Genomic DNA, 17,826 nt, shown 5'->3' on the forward strand with positions numbered 1-17,826 from the left:
AATCCATCACTTTAATGTTACTAATGTAACTAATGTTGGTAAATTGGTTTATGGCCTTCATCTGTTTTCTATATATTTTATTTCATGTAATCTCACTGTAAAACCAATTTTTAGAGTGTTTTTTTCCACCTGATGTGTTAACATAAAGTTTTCCCCTTATACCATGTTTAAATGATTGAATGAAATATAATATTAATATGCTTTAATTATTCCTCTTTTGTTTGATAGCCAGGTTTCAGTTATTATTATTATTTTTTTAAGATTTTATTTATTTATTTGACAGAGAGATAGCGAGAGAGGGAACACAAGCAGGGAGAGTGGGAGAGGGAGAAGCAGGCTTCCCACAGAGCAGGGAGCCCGATGCGGGGCTCGATCCCAGGACCCCAGGATCATGACCTGAGTCGAAGGCAGACGCTTAACGACTGAGCCACCCAGGTGCCCCTCAGTTATTATTTTTATTATGGAGTTTTAATGGACATTTTTGTCCATAATTATTTTCTGTGTTTTGGATTATTTTTCAAAGATGAATGTTGGAAATAGAATTCCTGGGTCAAAAGGTGTGAATATGTTTAAAGCAGAGCATCAGATTATGTTTTAAACTGCTGCGTGGCCCCACAGAAGGCAGTGAAAAGGAGCTCCTTGCACTGACCATACATTTCAAAAGTCTGTCTCTTGGGCATATAGAAGGAAATGGCTGTGTTTAAGTTAATCACTTTTCCTTGCCTGCCTGTTCTTCTGTGGGAATATTAATGGGGAGTCAAGTAGCCACCAAACCACAGACTTAGATTCCAGTCCCAAATAATCCCAGTTGGGTTAACTTCCAGACAGTGCTCTTTTAAAAGGGAGTTGCACCCAAGGAAGGCATTTACTTTATACATTTGTATTTTGCCTGGCTTACAGTCACCGTTAAAATAAATCAGCATGCTGTTAATCACTTTGGTTGAGATTATACTAGGAATAAGATCTGAAAACTGCCGTCAAATTACTGTTCCCAAGGGTGCAAGGTGAGGGCTGGTGCACGTTTCATTTCTGCCAAAACAAAGGCATACTCAGTGTGGGAGGTAAGGAAGAAAAGAATGCCTTTATAAAGTCTCTACCCTGAATAGAGGATTAGAAAATAAACAGCTGAATAATATATCCAAATATAAGACATTGAGGTGCATCATGAAGTTACTCCAAGATTGCATTGTATTTATTTATAGTTTTGCTTAACAAAAAATTTTATTCTGAAGTCCTTTGAAAAGTATACCACTTAGTGAAGATTTACATATTGTCTTGAGTAGTATGGGTGCCTAGAAGCAGAACCTGAGACAGTACTTGAACATGTATGATTTATTGAAGGAATGCTCTCAGGAGAAACTGATAAGGGAGTGAGGACAAGAGGGTAGGGAAGAAGGAGCTAAAGTAAGGATGTGGTCTTAGGGAAGTCTAGCCTTATCATGTTTTGGGTAGAGTGGGGGAGGATGTAGAACTGGTTGCTGGCCCCCACCGGGAGGGAGACTGGGGGAGCATAATCCCTGACAGGACTCCTGCGCTTAGTGAGGGGGACAGCTGTGAACCATTAGCAGCCAACAGGCAGTAGCTGGGAGGTGGGTATGTTGGCTAGGTGAAGGGGATGTGGGGGGGGCGGGTGCACCATAGCGTCTGTTACTCTTCCGAATGTTTACTTTGTGCAGGACACTGTGCTAAGACTTGAGAGTAAAAGATGAATGTGACATAGTCCCAGCTTTTAAGATGGTTGTGGTCTAGTGGCAGGGCTGACCATGTAAAGAATATTTACAGTGTAAGCAAGGTGCTTTTTACACTGGCAAAAGCATGCACAGAGACTCAGAAAGCAAAGGAGTGAATAATTGTGGGAGAGGGCTATCTGGAGACCTTCACTGAGGGGATTCAACAAAGAGGTAGGACCAGGTTAGGGGCAAATGGGCTGGTCAGGGTTAACAAAGAAGGAACTGTAGACAGAGGGAAGAGCTCCATGCAAAGGCCGTCAGGTATGAGGTGAGATGTGTTCATGGAATCTCACTGGGCCTAGCATGTGCTGGAGGTAGGGAACAGCAGCTGATGAGGCCTAACAGATTGGAACCAGAATACTGTGGGCCTCCAAGGTCACGCTGAGGAGGCTGGGCTTAGAAGGGCCAGCATTCCTGCTGTCATCCCTCCCAGCCTGCCTAAGGTCTCAGGGTCAACTTGGAGTACCCATTCCTGATATACCTGCCAGCTCTGCCCTCTGGTGGCCATGTGGCTCCAAGCATGTCCCTTAAATGTTTCTGAACCCCAGTTTCCTCATCTGTAAAATGGCTGGTTGATGATGGTGATATTTATAGGACTTTTGTAATTAGAAATAATAAATAAAGACAGATCTAAAGATTTACTATCATTGTGATGCATTTGCTGTTCTTTGTAATTTTCCTACAGTGATTAAAACAGCAGTGCTATCACAGAAATGGACCGACAGATCAATGCACTGTAACAGCCCAAACCCCAAAATTTTGCTTGCTGTGTTTTCTTTTCTAAAAATCATTAACAACCCACTTTCTTATTTCCCAGGACTGGTGTTACTGGTGTTAGTTAATCTGTTTCCTAGACTCTTTACTGATAATGTAAGATTTTTTTGTTTCCATCTTTCATAAAAAGTGATTGTTACTGTAATAGTTTTTAAAAACACAAAATTTTGCAGCTTCTTAAAAATTTGCACCTCCCTTGGTCATGAACAGTTTGATAACCAATAACCAATGGAAACAATGGAAATTACTATATTGTACACCTGAAACTAATATAGCATTGTATGTTAACTAACTGGAATTAAAATAAAAACATAAATACTACATACATAAAAACATAAATAAGAACATTAATTAATCAATTAATTAATGAATGAAAAGAAAATGGGGATACTGTTTTAGCCAAAGTTCCTAAGACCAGAACTTCAGATGAGAGGAATATCTTATCTCACAAGAAGTCATGGATCTCCTGAAACTCAGGGAAGAGGAGAGAGGGTAGGGTCCATGCTCAGTTGGCTTTCTTCACTGAGAGTTTTTGGAGAATATAACTGTTTCTTTTATGGCATATGCTACCTTCAATCCCAGTATGAGTTATCCATCTGGAGGTAATGTTCAATAGACAATTTTTCTATTGCTAACTCTTCTTGACTCTGCCTAAAAATTCTCACTGGTAAAATATTACAATAACTTTTTTTAAAAGATTATTTATTTATTTGACAGATAGAGAGCACAAGTACGCAGAGCAGCAGACAGAGGGAGAGGGAGAAGCAGGCTCTCTGCTGAGCAGGGAGCCCGATGCGGGACTCGATCCCAGGACCCTGGGATCATGACCTGAGCTGAAGGCAGCCCTTAACCAACTGAACCACCCAGGCGCCCCTAAAATGTTACAATAACTTTTAAAGGTCTTTTTAAGCTTTATTGAGGTATAATTTATATACTATAAAATTCATGTATTTTAAGTATACAATTCGGTGAGTTTTGGTGTATTTACAGGGTTTTGCAACCATCACCGCTGTCCAATTTTAGAATATTTCTGTCACCCCCTCTCGCAAAAAAAGCTTCGTGCTCATTTGTAGTCAGTCTGCACTCCCACTCCCAGCCCTAGGCAACCACTGCTTTAGACATTTTGTATAAATGGAATCACATAGTAAGTGATCTTGTGTTTATGGCTTCTTTCACTGAGCGTAATATTTTGCTAAGTTTTTTTTTTACATGTTTTATGTATGTTTTTCATATTATAGCATGTATTAATACTTTGTTCCTTTTTACTGCTGAGTCGTATTCCATGGTATGGATGTACCACAAATTGTTTAACCATTCACCTGTTGAGAGACATCTGGGTTGTTTCCAGTTTGGAGCCATTATGAATAAAGCTGCTATAAACATTTGTGTACAGGTTTTTGTGTGAACATAAATTTTCATTTCTCTGAGCTAAATGCCCAGGAGTGCAATTCCTGGGTCCTATGGTAGTGGCATGTTTAATTTTTAAAGAAATAGCCAAATTGTTTTCTAGAATAGCTGTACCATTTTACATTCCCACCAGCAATGTATGAGTGATATAGTTTCTTCACAACTTCACCATTTGAATTATCACTATTTTTTAGTTCAGTGATTGTGGTCTTAATTTTCATTTCCCTAATGGCTAATGATACTGAGCATCTTTTCATGTGCTTATTTGCCATTCATACTGCTTTTTGATGAAATGTCTGTTCAAGTCTTTTGGACATTTGGATATTCTCCAACCATTTTCTTAAAAGATTTATTTATTTATTTGAGAGAGAGCAGGGGAAGGGGCAGAGGGAAAGAATCTCAAGTAGACTCCTTGCTGAGTATGGGGCCCAATGCGGGGCTCAGGCTCAATCTCATGACCCTGAGATCATGACCTGAGCCGAAATCAAGAATCAAACGCTTAACCGACTGAGCCACCCCAGCACCCATTTTTAACAGAATCATTTGTTCCCTTACTGTTGAGTTTTGAGAGTTCTTTACATATTCTAGATGCAAGTTCATTGTCGGATGTGTGGTTTAAAAGATTTTGTCCTGTTCCATAGCTTGTTTTTGTATCTTCTCAACAAGTCTTTTGCAGAACTAGTTGGGTTTTGGTTTGTTGTTGTTGTTGTTTTTCATTTTGATGGAGGTCGATTTTTCTTTGACAGATCATGCTTTTGGTGTCAGGTCAAAGAACTCTTTGCTTAGCCCTTGATCCTGAAGATTTTCTCCTATGTTTTTCTAAAAGTTTTATAGTTTTACATTTAAGTCCATAATCCATTTTGAGTTAACTTTTGTATAAGGTAGGAGACTTAGGATGAGGTTCATTTTTTTTTTTTTTTTACTATTGTGCCAGTACCATTTGTTGAAAAGGCGATCCTTTCCTCTGTGAATTACTTTTCTACCTTTATCAGAAATCTGTTGGGCATATTTGTGGAGTATATTTACTTTTAATAATGCAAAAATATATTAGGTTGTGGTTGGCAGGATGTCTATGCCCTAATCCCTGGAACCTATGAATATGTTAGGTTACATGGCAAAGGAGAATTAGGGTTGCTAATCAGATGACTTTAAAATAGGGGCATTATCCTGAATTTTCTGGGTGAGCCTGAAGTAATCACAAAGGTCCTTAAAAGTGGAAGAAGGAGGCAGAAGAGAGGGTCAGAGAATGAGGTGTGATGACAGAAGCAGGGTCAGAGACATGCAGTGTTGCTGGCTTTGACGATTGAGGAAGATGGCCAAGATCTAAGGAATGTGAGTGGCTTCTAGAAGATGGAAAAGGCAAGGAAATGGATTCTCTGCTCGAGCCTCCACAAAGGAATGCAACCCCACTGATACCTTGATTTTAGCCCAGTGATACCTGTATCAGACTTCTGACCCACTGAACCGTAAAATAATAAATTTGTGTTGTTTTGAGCCACTGAGTTTGTGGTAACTTGTTACTGCAATAATGAAATACTAATAAATCTATATTTTAGAAAAGCTCCCATTGATAACAGGATTTTAAACATTTGGGCATAGCATTTCTCTGGAAAGTTTACATATATGGAACATCCCAATGATATCAGACAAATGAAGTTCTACTCAATAGGGAATAAGTGCATTCAATAGGAAATAATTAGAAAATATACTACTTTTATTTTTGTTTTAATTTCTGTATTCATTGTGACTTTAAATTACACATTACTTTTTGATATATTTTATATATAATATTTTTTATATTTTGTTACTATTGTTGGTTTTGTTTGCATTTCAGAAGAGCCTTTGAATGTCTTAAGTTTTGCACTAAGGAGCCAGATGTAGCCCCCAGAATTTATATGATAGGAGGGTAACATTCTATTTAAAGAAATAGCCTTCAGGGCACCTGGGTAACTCAGTCGGTTAAGCATCCAACTCTTGATTTCAGCCCAGGTCATGATCTCAGGGTTGGGAAATCAAGCCCTGTGTTGGGCTCTGCATGGGCATGGAGCCTACCTAAGATTCTCTCTCCCTCTGCTGCCCCCCTCCTCCCTCCCTCTAGAAAAAAAATAAAACAAGTTTATAAAAAATAGTCTTCAGCTTTCACAATATATACAAACATTGAATCATTATGTTGTATACCTGAAACTAATTTAGTGTTATATGTCAGTTATACCTCAATTTTTTTTTAAGATTTTATTTATTTATTCATGAGAGAGAGAGAGAGAGAGAAGCAGAGGGAGAAGCAGGCTCCCAAGGAGCAGGAAGCCCGATGCGGGACTCGATCCCAGGACCCTGGGATCATGACCTGAGCTGAAGGCAGACGGTTAGCCATCTGAGCCACCCAGGCACCCAGTTATACCTCAATTTTTAAAAATACTCAGTTGACTTTAACAGTAGGACAAATAGAAATTTGATCAATGATTTTGATACTTGTGCTAATCCTATTAGTTTTTTTAAGAACAGCTTTTATTGAGATATAATTTACATACCATACAGTTCAACCATTTAAAATGTACAACTTCATGATTCTTAATATATTAACTGATACGTGCAACCATCACTGTAGAGCACTTTGAATATCTTATCTACCTTCTGACATCACTGTTTCTGATGAAAGGTCAACTGTTAATCTTATTGGAGTTACCTTATAAGTGAGGAGTCACTTTTCCCTTGCTACTTTTAGGATTTTCTCCTTGTCTGGCTTTCAGCAGTTTTACCATGATGTACGTGTTTATGGATCTCTTTGCAGATGGTAGTGGTAGTGGTGGTAGTATAAATGACTTAGAGTTTGTTGAGCTTCCTGAATGTGCAAATTAATTTTTTTCAGTAAATTTGGAGATTTTTCAGCCTTAATTTTTTTTTTTTAAGATTTTATTTATTTGACAGACACAGTGAGAGAGGGAACAACAAGCAGGGGGAGTGAGAGAGGTAGAAGCAGGCTTCCCCGCGGAGCAGGGAGCCCGATGCGGGGCTCGATGCCAGGACGCTGGGATCTTGACCTGAGCCGAAGGCAGACGCTTAACGACTGAGCCACCCAGGCGCCCCAGCCATAATTTTTTTAAAGATTTATTTTTTTGTATAATTCTTTTTTTTTTCAAGATTTTATTTATTTACTTATTTGACAGAGAGAGACACAGTGAAGAGAGGGAACACAAGCAGGGGGAGTGGGAGAGGGAGAAGCAGGCTTCCCGCGGAGCAGAGAGCCCGATGCGGGGCTCGATCCCAGGACCCTGGGATCATGACCTGAGCCGAAAGCAGACACCCAACGACTGAGCCACCCAGACGCCCCATGTATAATTCTTTTTTAAAAATATTTTATTTATTTATTTATTTGATAGAGCTTGCACAAGCAGGGGGAGCTGCAGACGGAGAGGGAAAAGCAGGCTCCCCCCTGAGCAGGAAGCCTGATGTGGAGCTCGATCCCAGGACCCTGGGATCATGACCTGAGCTGAAGGCAGACGCTTAACCGACTCAGCCACCCAGGCACCCCAAGATTTATTTTGGAGAGGTGGGGGGGTTGGGCAGAGGGACAGAGAGAATCTCAAGCAGACTCAGCGCTGAGCTCAGAGCCTGATGCGGGGCTTGATCTCACGACCCTGAGATCATGACCTGAGCTGAAGTCATGAGTTGGACACTTAACCTACTGAGCCACCCAGGCGCCCCAGCCATAATTTTTTTTAATATTTTTTCTGCTCCTTTCTCTCTCCTTTCCTTCTGGTACTCCCATATATGTTGGTACACTTAATGGTGTCCCATATTTCTCTGAGGTTTTATTCATTTTTCTTCATCTTTTTTCTCTTCTGTTCTTTGGCTTGCATAGTCTCTTTTGATCTATTTCAGGTTCACTAATTCTTTATTTTTCCAGTTCAAATCTGCTGTTGGGCCCCTTTAGTGAATTTTTTCATTTCAGTTATTGTACTTTTCAATGCCAGAATTACCATTTGATTCTTTTTTATGCTTTCTACCTCTTTATTGATAGTCTTACCTTCCTTTACTTCTTTTTTTACCTTCATTTCTTTTTTTAAAATTATTTAAGATTTTATTTATTTATTTGACACAGAGAGAGAGGGAGAGCACAAGCAAGGGGGAGTGGCAGGCAAAGGGAGAGGGAGAAGCAGTGCTGAACAGGGAGCCCGATGCGGGACTCGATCCCAGGACCCTGAGATAATGACCTGAGCTGAAGGCAGACACTTAACCGACTGAGCGACTGAGCCACCCAGGCGCCCCCTTCCTTTATTTCTTTAATGATGGTTTTTTTTTGTTTTCTGTTTTGTTTTTTTTAGCTCTTTGGACATATTTATATGGCTAATTTGAAGTCTTTACCTGTCAAATCTGATATCTGGTTGCTCTCACAGGCAGTTTCTGTTACTTTTTTGTCTGCTTTGTAGGTTATACTTTCCTGTTTCTTTGTATGTCTCATAATTTTTTGTTGGAAACTGGACATTTTAGATAATATAATGTAGCAACACTGGGTACTGGCATCGCACCCCCGCCCAGGGCACTTTGTTATTTGCTTATTTCTTTAATGACTGGCTAGATTATTTTACTAAAGTCTATTTACTCCACTTTTTTTTTTTGAGGGGCAGAGGAGGTGGGGGTAGAGGGAGAGCGATAAAATCTTAAGCAGCCTCCACGTCCAGCACAGAGCCCTGACACGGGGCTCAATCTCACTACCCTGAGATCATGACCTGAGCCAAAATCAAGAGTCAGACACTTAACCAACTGCGCCACCCAAGTGCCCCTATTTACTCCCCATTTTTGCCCTGCAGTGTAAGTCTTGTTGTTTCTTAGGGGTGCAGCCTTTGTTATGCCCCAGTCACCCTGGGATGACTTTGGTTTTGGCAGGGCTCTTTTTGACTTTTCCCTCACCACACCACACTGTTAAGCTGAACTGGCTGATTGCTCTGTTGTTTTTAATACCCTGGGACATAAATTGTTCTACAAACTGATCCAGTCAAACTAGAGCTCCTTCAAAGGGATAGTTCCTAAGATCAGTATTTGAGATTTTTTTCTGACCCCAGGATTGTTCCTCCCAGCCCTCTCTTTCCCTGGTTCTCCAGCATGCTAGCCAGCCTAGGCTTGAACTTCTCCACACTCGGTTGCAAATGAAGTCAACTCCCAATGGGGAGAGATTTCGAGCCCTCTCCTCTATGGTCTACTTCTCCCCCTGGGCAAAGTCTCTGAGCCACAGCGCTAGTGTAGAGGGTGGGGACAATGATGTATTTCCCTCTGAGTGGTAGCCCCAGGTCTCCTAGGTTTGCCTCTCCTCATGTAGAACCCCCACTCGATGAGCTGGAGTCAGGGCAGTTGGAGCCTCAGTATTCTTGGTGGCACCACAGCCAAGGTATAGCCTCCATCCCAGAAGAAGGAAGGCCCAACCTCTCAGCTACTCTTGTCTGGAACTTAACCTCAGCAACAGGTAGCTGGGGCGGGATGAAAAATGCTGTCATCCTGCTCCTCCCAGGAGGAAAGCCTTACACCTGGGAGCTGAGGGAGAGGGAGCTCTGTGTTCTTGGCTGCACCAGTCTGGTATGAAATCTGTGCTGGGAGAGGTCCAAATACCACAAATTCTTTCTCACTGAGTTTTAGTAGATTTTCTTCAATAAATGCGTCTTCATTTGCTGTATGCCCATAAAGCCATTGCTAGAGACTTTAAATGAATAGCTCTTTGTTTCTTTTTAAAGTAATTTTCACCAGTTTCACTGGGGAGTGGGTTGGTGAAGCTCTTCACACTGTCATGCCAGAAGTGGAACTTTGTTAGCTTTTTAACACAGTTTTGTTTCTGTTCCCCGTAATTGCTCACAATGGCCTTGTACTAGGGTTTCTATCTCCTTTGTAGATTCTGAGTGGCTCAAAGGCAGTAGCTCTGACCTTTATTCCTTGTGGAATCATGATCGCCTCTAATAGCATTTTGTATACTGTGGCACATAGAAGACTGTCAGTTACTCATTGTATCACTGTCTTTTCTAGTTCATTTCTTCAGTACTTGCTTTGTAACTTGGAGTGCCTTCCATTTTTCTATACTCTAGTGCTGGTGTGTTTCCAGAAAAGTTGTGCCTCTTTTTTATCTGCCATTGGCCACACATACACAAGGAAGGGCACTTAAGTTTTAAGTTTTAGTCAAACCCATTATACATTTTTCACAATATTAGGAGCTTTCTTTTTTTTTTTTAAGTGCTGATGATCTCTCTTTTTTTAAGATTATATTTATTTGTTCATTTGAGAGAGAGAGCACATGTGAGCAGGGGGAGGGGCAGAGGGGGAGGGAGAGGAAGAGGGAAAGGATCCCAAGCAGACTGTGCACTGAGTGCAGAGCCCTACATGGGGCTCAATCTCAGGACCCTGAGATCAGGACCCTGAAACCAAGAGTCAGATGCTTAACCAACTGAGCCACCCAGGCACCCCTATAGGCAAAAATGGGGAGTAAACAGGGGCACCTGGGTGGCGCAGCTGGTTAAGTGTCCGACTCTTGATTTTGGCTCAGGTCACCAGTGAAACTGGTGAAAATTACTTTAAAAATCTTTCTTGTGGTATGTGTGTGTGCGTGTGTGTGTGTGTATAAATTTTAAATTAGGCTAGTTGTTTGGGGGATAGGGGCAGGGAGAAAGAAAGGGAAAAAGGGCAGACAGAAAAGCAGTATGGGGGCGCCTGGGTGGCTCAGTTGGTTAAGCAACTGCCTTCGGCTCAGGTCATGATCCCGGAGTCCTGGGATCGAGTCCCACATCGGGCTCCTGGCTCAGCGGGGAGCCTGTTTCTCCCTCTGATCCTCTCCCTTCTCATGCTGTTTCTCTCTCCCTCGCTGTCTAATAAATAAATAAAATCTTTAAAAAAAAAAAAAAGAAAAGCAGTATGGTTGTGCTCTTAAAGGTGGGACATGCCTCATTTGTTCTTTCTTCAGCCAACTATATCTCATGCCTTTTGACCTTGGTCCTTGACAGCTCTGCCTTGCAAATGCTTTTTCCTTTCCTGCTCCTCCCCTACTGGGGTTCCCTAGCTGGTGATGGCCACATGGCTACCCACTTTTGTTTGGGTGGACAGTGGTCATGTGGCCCCCTCTGAGGCAGCCAGTTCTGGACCATTGATACAATGCTGCTTGGGCATACTCCTAAGGCTCATATGTGGCCTCCTCAGTCTTTATTACCCTCCGTGTTGGAGAATTTGATAGTATCCTTCTCCCATCACTGTCATTTGAGAATATTTTTGGCAGAAATAATTTGATTTGTGTGATTTGCCTGCTGCTGCTTCTTGGGATCTATAGGGCAGTGTGACTGCCTTTGAAACGGATGTGTGTGTGTGTTGACTGTTTTATTCAGTGTTGTTCTCTTTCCCAGGATGCTCCAGGATGAAACGCCATAGAACACTCAGCAGCAGTGACAGTTCAGACGAGAGTGAGTAGAACCGGCCAACCGTTGGTAACTGTGTATCTATACCCTTTGAGGGTTTATTCTTTGACTTGAAGACAAGCTGTTTCATGTTTCTTTCAGTGGTTAAAAAATAGCATATCTAGGAAGGAAAGCTTAGGGTACTATTTATCTTATTCATTTAAATTTCATTAGAAATAGGTGGGAAAATTGTGGGGGTTTTTTGTGGCATATAGCATTTTGTTGTTTACTTTTCATTTACCAAAACAACAAAAGCCAAATCTAATAATGATTTAACAGTACTTTTCTAGAAAGGACAAAAAGTATGAGAGCATAAATTATAGGCCCTACAATTCCAATTGTAACTAGGTATTAAATGTTTGACTGGGTGAATCATCATTTGTAGCATTTGGGGGAGGGCTGAAGGATACACAGATTACTTGCCTCACATTTTTAGTTTTTCCAGTTGCTTTTGCAGATACTTTTTCTCCAGGTGGAATGTGAATCATATTGTTTCAAAATGTTGTGAAGTATGACTACACCAAATCAAACCTCCTCAGCATTAGCACTGTTGAAGCTTTTACATGCTGGGAGGTCATCTATAAATGTCGTTAAACACCATTATGAGTCTTTCTTGATTGCAATTTAACTGTTTTCTTCAGTGGTATGAGATGACTGTGCTCTTCTCCATCATACCTTTCATATTCTCTTGGATGACATTTAGTTTTGTGACATTTAGTAATATTAGCAAGTCTCAGTATTTTTTGTCTAATTATCTTTTGCAGGTCCTTCCACTTCCTTTACTTCTGGCTCAATGTATAGGAGCAAGTCAAGAATTCCAAATGAACACAAGAAGCCTGCTGAGGTGAGATCAGATATTTAATTTTTAGACTTAAAAAAAATAGATAGCTGCCTTCTGCCTACATACTTACAATGGCCAAATCTTAGAGATGTGAGGATTAAACTATGTGCCAAGGGATAGACTTGTTTTCTTATGAATTTTTTTGGTTTTTAAGAAAGAATCCGTTTTCTTATCCCTTTGGGAAAACAGTAATCATCACACCGATTTCATTTTGGTGATGACATTTAGGTGCCTGGCTTTAGAATATAAGGCCTCCCCTAGCCAAGAAGTCAAAGGGAGCCAGACTTGGGGAATTGGGAAAGACCCAGAGATCTGGCCTTGATTGGAAAGAGCTAAGTTGGCAGGTGGAAGGCAGTGCAAGTAGGGATTGATGGGAAGATTATGGATGGAGAGGGGAAAGAGAGGTTGAAGATCTGAGCTATGGGCTTTGAGGGGTCTTTATAGACTTCAGAGTGCTGCCAGCCCAAAGAAAATAAATCATTCCTTGTGAGGCTGGTCATCCTCTTTTTTAAAAAAAGATTTTATTTATTTGAGAGAGAGAGAGAGCATGAGAGAGAACATGAGAGTGGGGGAGGGGCAAAGGGAGAGGGAGAAGCAGAGTCCCTGCTGAGCAGGGATCCTGACTCGGGGCTCAATCCCAGGACTCTGGGATCATGACCTGAGCTGAAGGCAGACGTTTAACCAACTAAGCTACCCAGGTGCCCTGAGGCTGGTCATCATCTACCCCAAGGGAAGCAAAATGCCAGGGTTGCACTTGGACTTGGTAATGGTTTTGCGGATCCTATAGACTTTCCTCTATGATAATTAAATGATGAAAACTGACATTGTGTGTCTTCACTTCTGTGAGAGACTTCTTTAGCTGCAAAGGAAAAGGAGTGTATTAGTTAACTATTGCTACATTACAAATAATCACAAAACTAGTGGCTTAAAGCAGCAAACATTTATTATCTCAGTTTCTGTGAGTCAGGAGTCTGGGCACAGCATACCTAGGTTCTCTGTTCCAGGTCTTTCAAGGCTGCAATCAGTATGCTGACTGGGCTATGTTCTGGAGGTTCTACTAGGGAAGAATTCACTTCCACGCTCATTCAGGTTGTTGGCAGAATTCATCTCCTTGCAGCTACAGGACTGAGATCCCTGGTTTTTGCTGGCTTTTGGTGGAAGAATACCCTCTGCTCATAGAGACTGCTCCTAGTTTTTTGCCATATGGCCTTCTCCATACATCCTCTCAAAACATGGCAGCTTACTTTTTCAAAGTCAACAAGGGGAGAATCTTTTGCTCCAGTCTGCTAAGACTGAGTCTTTTTTTTTTTTTTAAGATTTTATTTATTTATTTGACAGAGAGAGACACAGCGAGAGAGGGAACACAAGCAGGGGGAGTGGGAGAGGGAGAAGCAGGCCTCCCGCCGAGCAGGGAGCCCGATGAGGGGCCCGATCCCAGGACCCTGGGACCATGGCCTGAGCTGAAGGCAGACGCCCAACGACTGAGCCACCCAGGTGCCCCAAGACTGAGTCTTATATAGTATAACACAATCATGGGAGTGACATCCCATCACATTTGCCACATTACATAACCTAATCAAGGAATTGACATTCCATCACATTTGACATGTTCTATTGGTTAGAAGCAAGTCACAGGTTCCACCTACCCTCACACAAGATGGGGCAGGGAGCGCGTTGCTTTAGGGTGTCATCCAGAGAGAGCATTTCTCTCTCTCTTTCTCAGAGGTCACTTTTCATTTCCATCTGGTCACTTTTCATTTCCATCTTTTGCTTAAGATCTTTCTGGGCACAGTAAAATATCAGAGTGTGTTTATATGTGTCTGTTTCAAGCAGAAATACTTAGGGAATAAAATGCACATAAACAGGAACAGAGCAAATTTCCCATCTATCCAGAGGAGGCTTTGACTATAGAATGGTGAGAAAGAAATTTTGCTACTTTTCCATTTAGGACAGCCAGTCCTAGAACATAAAGTGACTCAGTAGCTTTGGGTCTTAAGTCCTGATGCCTCTAGTTCAGTGAGAATAGCAGTCTTTTGTTGCAAGGGATAGGGGACCTGGGCTACTGGAAACAAATTTTTTACTTTATATTTCACATTCTGTTATAAAAGAGAGAACCTAATATTGTAGAACAAAACTAGCTTTGGCATTAGAAGAGAATGATTGCATGTTTTGCCTTGCTGGCTTATTTCATCTCTCTGAAATAATTTGTTTTGTCATTATAACATGGGACATTATCACAGCTACCTCTCATAGCTACCATTTATTGAAATTTTATGTGCCAAGAGCTTCATATTAGACAATCTGATTGTTTCCCAAAATTAAGCAATTATAATAATCTCCTTGGGTGCTTCCTTCATTTAAGAAATTTTTTATTAATGTCAGTATGGACTCATGTACATTTATTTTATACTTGAGGCTATAATCCAATACTACATAATTTATTGTGTTGCTCAAATTGTTTCATAAATCGGTGAAATCATCTCATATTTTTCTCTTCAATTCCATTGATTTCTGTTCTTAGTTTTATTATTTTCTTTCTTCTTGCTTTAGGTTTACTTTGTTCTTTTTCTAGATTCTTGAAGTGGGTGCTTCGGCTGTTTGAGACTTTTCCTCCTTTTTTTTTTTTTCCTCTTTTCTAATGTAAGAATTTTAGTTTTATAAATTTCCCTTTAATTTTTTTAAAGATTTTATTTATTTGAGAAACAGAGAGAGAAAGAGTGAATGCGAGCAGGAGGGAGCGGCAGAGGGAGAGGGAAAAGCAGGCTCCCTGCTGAGCAAGGAGCTTGATGCAGGGCTCAATCCCAGGACCCTGAGATCATGACCCAACCTGAAGGCAGATGCTTAACCAAAGGAGCCACCCAAGCACCCCTATAAATTTCCCTTTAAACACTTCTTTAGCTGCATCCCATTAATTTTGATATGTTTGTTTTCATTTTTATCCAGTTCAGTGTATTTTTTATTCTTCTTAAGACTTCGTCTTTGACCCATGGCTTATTTAGAAGTATGTTGTTTCGTTTCCAAGCACTTGGAGACTTTCCTGCTATCTTTCTGTTATTGATTCTAGTTTGAATCCAATTTTGATGGAGAACATTATTTCTCCAATTTCACTTATTTTACATTTGTCAAGGTTTGTTTTATGGCTAAGGATATGGTTTTTTCTTAGTAAATGTTTCATTTTATAGTACTTGCAAAGACTGTGTATTATGCTGTTGTTGGGTCCTACTGGTTGACAGTGTTCTTCTGTATCCTCACGGATATTCTACCTAATAGTTTTATCAGTTGTTTAGAGAGGGCTGTAGCAGTCTCCAACTGTAATTATGGATTTGTGTATTTCTCCTCTCCATTCTGTCAGTTTTGCTTTATATATTTTGAAGCTTTTTTGTTAGGTGCTTACATATTTAGGACTGCTATATCTTGGTGAATTTAGCATCATTTAATGTCCCTCTTTGTCTTCGATGATTTTGTTTGCTGTGGAGTCTGCACTATCTAATATTAATATAGTTAGTGGCTTTCTTTTGATTCATGTTAATATTGTATATTTTTCCATCCTTTCACTTGTAACATATGTATGATTATATTTGAAGTGAGTTTCTTATAGATGACATATAGTTGGGTGATTTTTTTATTTTTATTTTTTTTATTTAAAGATTCTATTTATTTATTTGACAGAGAGATAGACAGAAGAGCACAAGCAGAGGGAATGGCAGAGGGAGAGGGAGAAGCAGGCTCTGCACTGAGCAGGGAGCCTGATGCGGGACTCGATCTCAGGACCCTGGGATCATGACCTGAGCCGAAGGCAGACGCTTAACCATCTGAGCCACCCAGTCACCCTAGTTGGGTCATTTTTTTAAAAAGATTCGTTACTTGAAAGAGAGCACGAGTGAGGGGCGGGGCTGAGGAAGAGGGAGAGAGAATCTCAAGCAGACTCCCTGCTGAGCGCCAAGCCCGATGCAGGGCTTGATTCCACGACCCTGAGCTCATGACTTGAGTAGAAATCAAGAGTTGGACGCTCAACCCCCTGAGCCACCTGGGTGCCCCTAGTTGGGTCATTTTTTAATCCACTCTTTCGGTATCAGGAATAAGGGAAGAATAAGAATAAAAATATGGGTAAATATAATAAACTATCCTTCTCTTGAGTTTTATAAATGTTTGTTGGTTGAAGCAAAAATTACAACATTGTCTAGTACAGTTCTCAAAGTATGTAGAGAGAATATTTAAGACAATTATACTATAAAGGTGGGGGGGTGGATAAATGAACCTGGATGGTGGTAAGGTTTCTTTCCTTTTCTTGAGGCTATAATAGATTAAAATCTTTAAAAAAATTAAAGGGAAATTTATAAAACTAAAATTCGTACATTAGAAAAGAGGAAAAAAAAAAAAAAGGAGGAAAAGTCTCAAACAGCCGAAGCACCCACTTTAAGAATCTAGAAAAAGAACAAAGTAAACCTAAAGCAAGAAGAAAGAAAATAATAAAACTAAGAACAGAAATCAGTGGAATTGAAGAGAAAAATATGAGATGATTTCACTGATTTATGAAACAATTTGAGCAACACAATAAATTATGTAGTATTGGATTATAGCCTCAAGAAAAGGAAAGAAACCTTACCACCATCCAGGTTCATTTATCCACCCCCCCACCTTTATAGTATAATTGTCTTAAATATTCTCTCTACATACTTTGAGAACTGTACTAGACAATGTTGTAATTTTTGCTTCAACCAACAAACATTTATAAAACTCAAGGATAGTTTATTATATTTACCCATATTTTTATTCTTATTCTTCCCTTATTCCTGATGTCCCAACATTCCTTTTGTTCATTTCCTTTCTGTTTAAAGAACTTCCTTTAGCCATTCTTTTAGGGTAAGTCTGCTGGTGATCAGTTCTGTTAGTTTTCCTTCATTGGAGAATGTCTTGGTTTCACCTTCATTCCTGAAGGATATTTTCACTTGATATAGAATTCTGGTTTGACAGTACTTTTCTTTCTGCACTTGAAAAATGTGCTACTTTCTTCTGGCCTCCATGGTTTCTGGTGAGAAATCTGCTCTCATTCAAATAGTTGCTCCCCTGTAGGTAATCAGTCATCTCTTTTCCAGTTGCTGTCAAGATTTTTCTTTGTCTTTATTCCCAAAGTTTGATTATGATGTGCATGGGCATGGATTTCTTTTGGTTTATGCTGTTTGGAGTTTGATCAGCTTCTTGAATCTAGGTTTGTATCTTCTGCCAATTTGAGGATGTTTTCAGCCATTATTTCTTCATCTATTTTTTCAGCTCCACCTTCTTTCTCCTTTTGCAACTTCAAATGCATGAATGTTAGATCTTTTGTTATTTCCCCACAGGTCCCTCAGACTCTTCTTTTTTTTTCAGTATGTATTCTTTCTTTTGATCAGATTGGGAGTTTCTTTTGTTCACAAATTCTTTTTATTGTGTTAATTCCATTCTTCTATTGAGCCTATCCCATGAGTTTGTCATTTCAGTTATTGTATTATTCCATTTCAGATTTTTTATTTGGTTATTCTTTACATCCTCTATCTGCTGAAACTTTCCATTTGTCTCAAAAGTGTTTGTAATTTCTTACTGAAGCATTTTTATGATGGCTGCTTTAAACCCCTTGTCAGATGATTCCAACATCTGTGTCATCTCAGTGTTGGTG

At 40.1% G+C, this 17,826-nt stretch overlaps 1 protein-coding gene across 15 annotated transcripts in view; it reads left to right on the top strand.

Moving 5' to 3' along the window:
* Window positions 1-17,826, top strand: part of JADE3 (jade family PHD finger 3) — a 133,514-nt gene that overhangs the window by 64,372 nt on the left and 51,316 nt on the right. For all 15 annotated transcript variants that reach the window (XM_064573980.1, XM_064573971.1, XM_064573975.1 and 12 more), the window contains 2 exons: window positions 11,282-11,338; window positions 12,097-12,176. In XM_064573980.1, the coding sequence (XP_064430050.1) occupies window positions 11,293-11,338; window positions 12,097-12,176 (126 nt within the window). In that variant the 5' untranslated portion in view covers window positions 11,282-11,292. The remainder of the gene's footprint in view (window positions 1-11,281; window positions 11,339-12,096; window positions 12,177-17,826) is intronic.

Source organism: Mirounga angustirostris, unplaced genomic scaffold (genome assembly GCF_029215605.1).
Source record: "Mirounga angustirostris isolate CCGP_5_RB_7025 unplaced genomic scaffold, mMirAng1.0.hap1 SCAF_11, whole genome shotgun sequence".
Taxonomy (NCBI): domain Eukaryota; kingdom Metazoa; phylum Chordata; class Mammalia; order Carnivora; family Phocidae; genus Mirounga; species Mirounga angustirostris.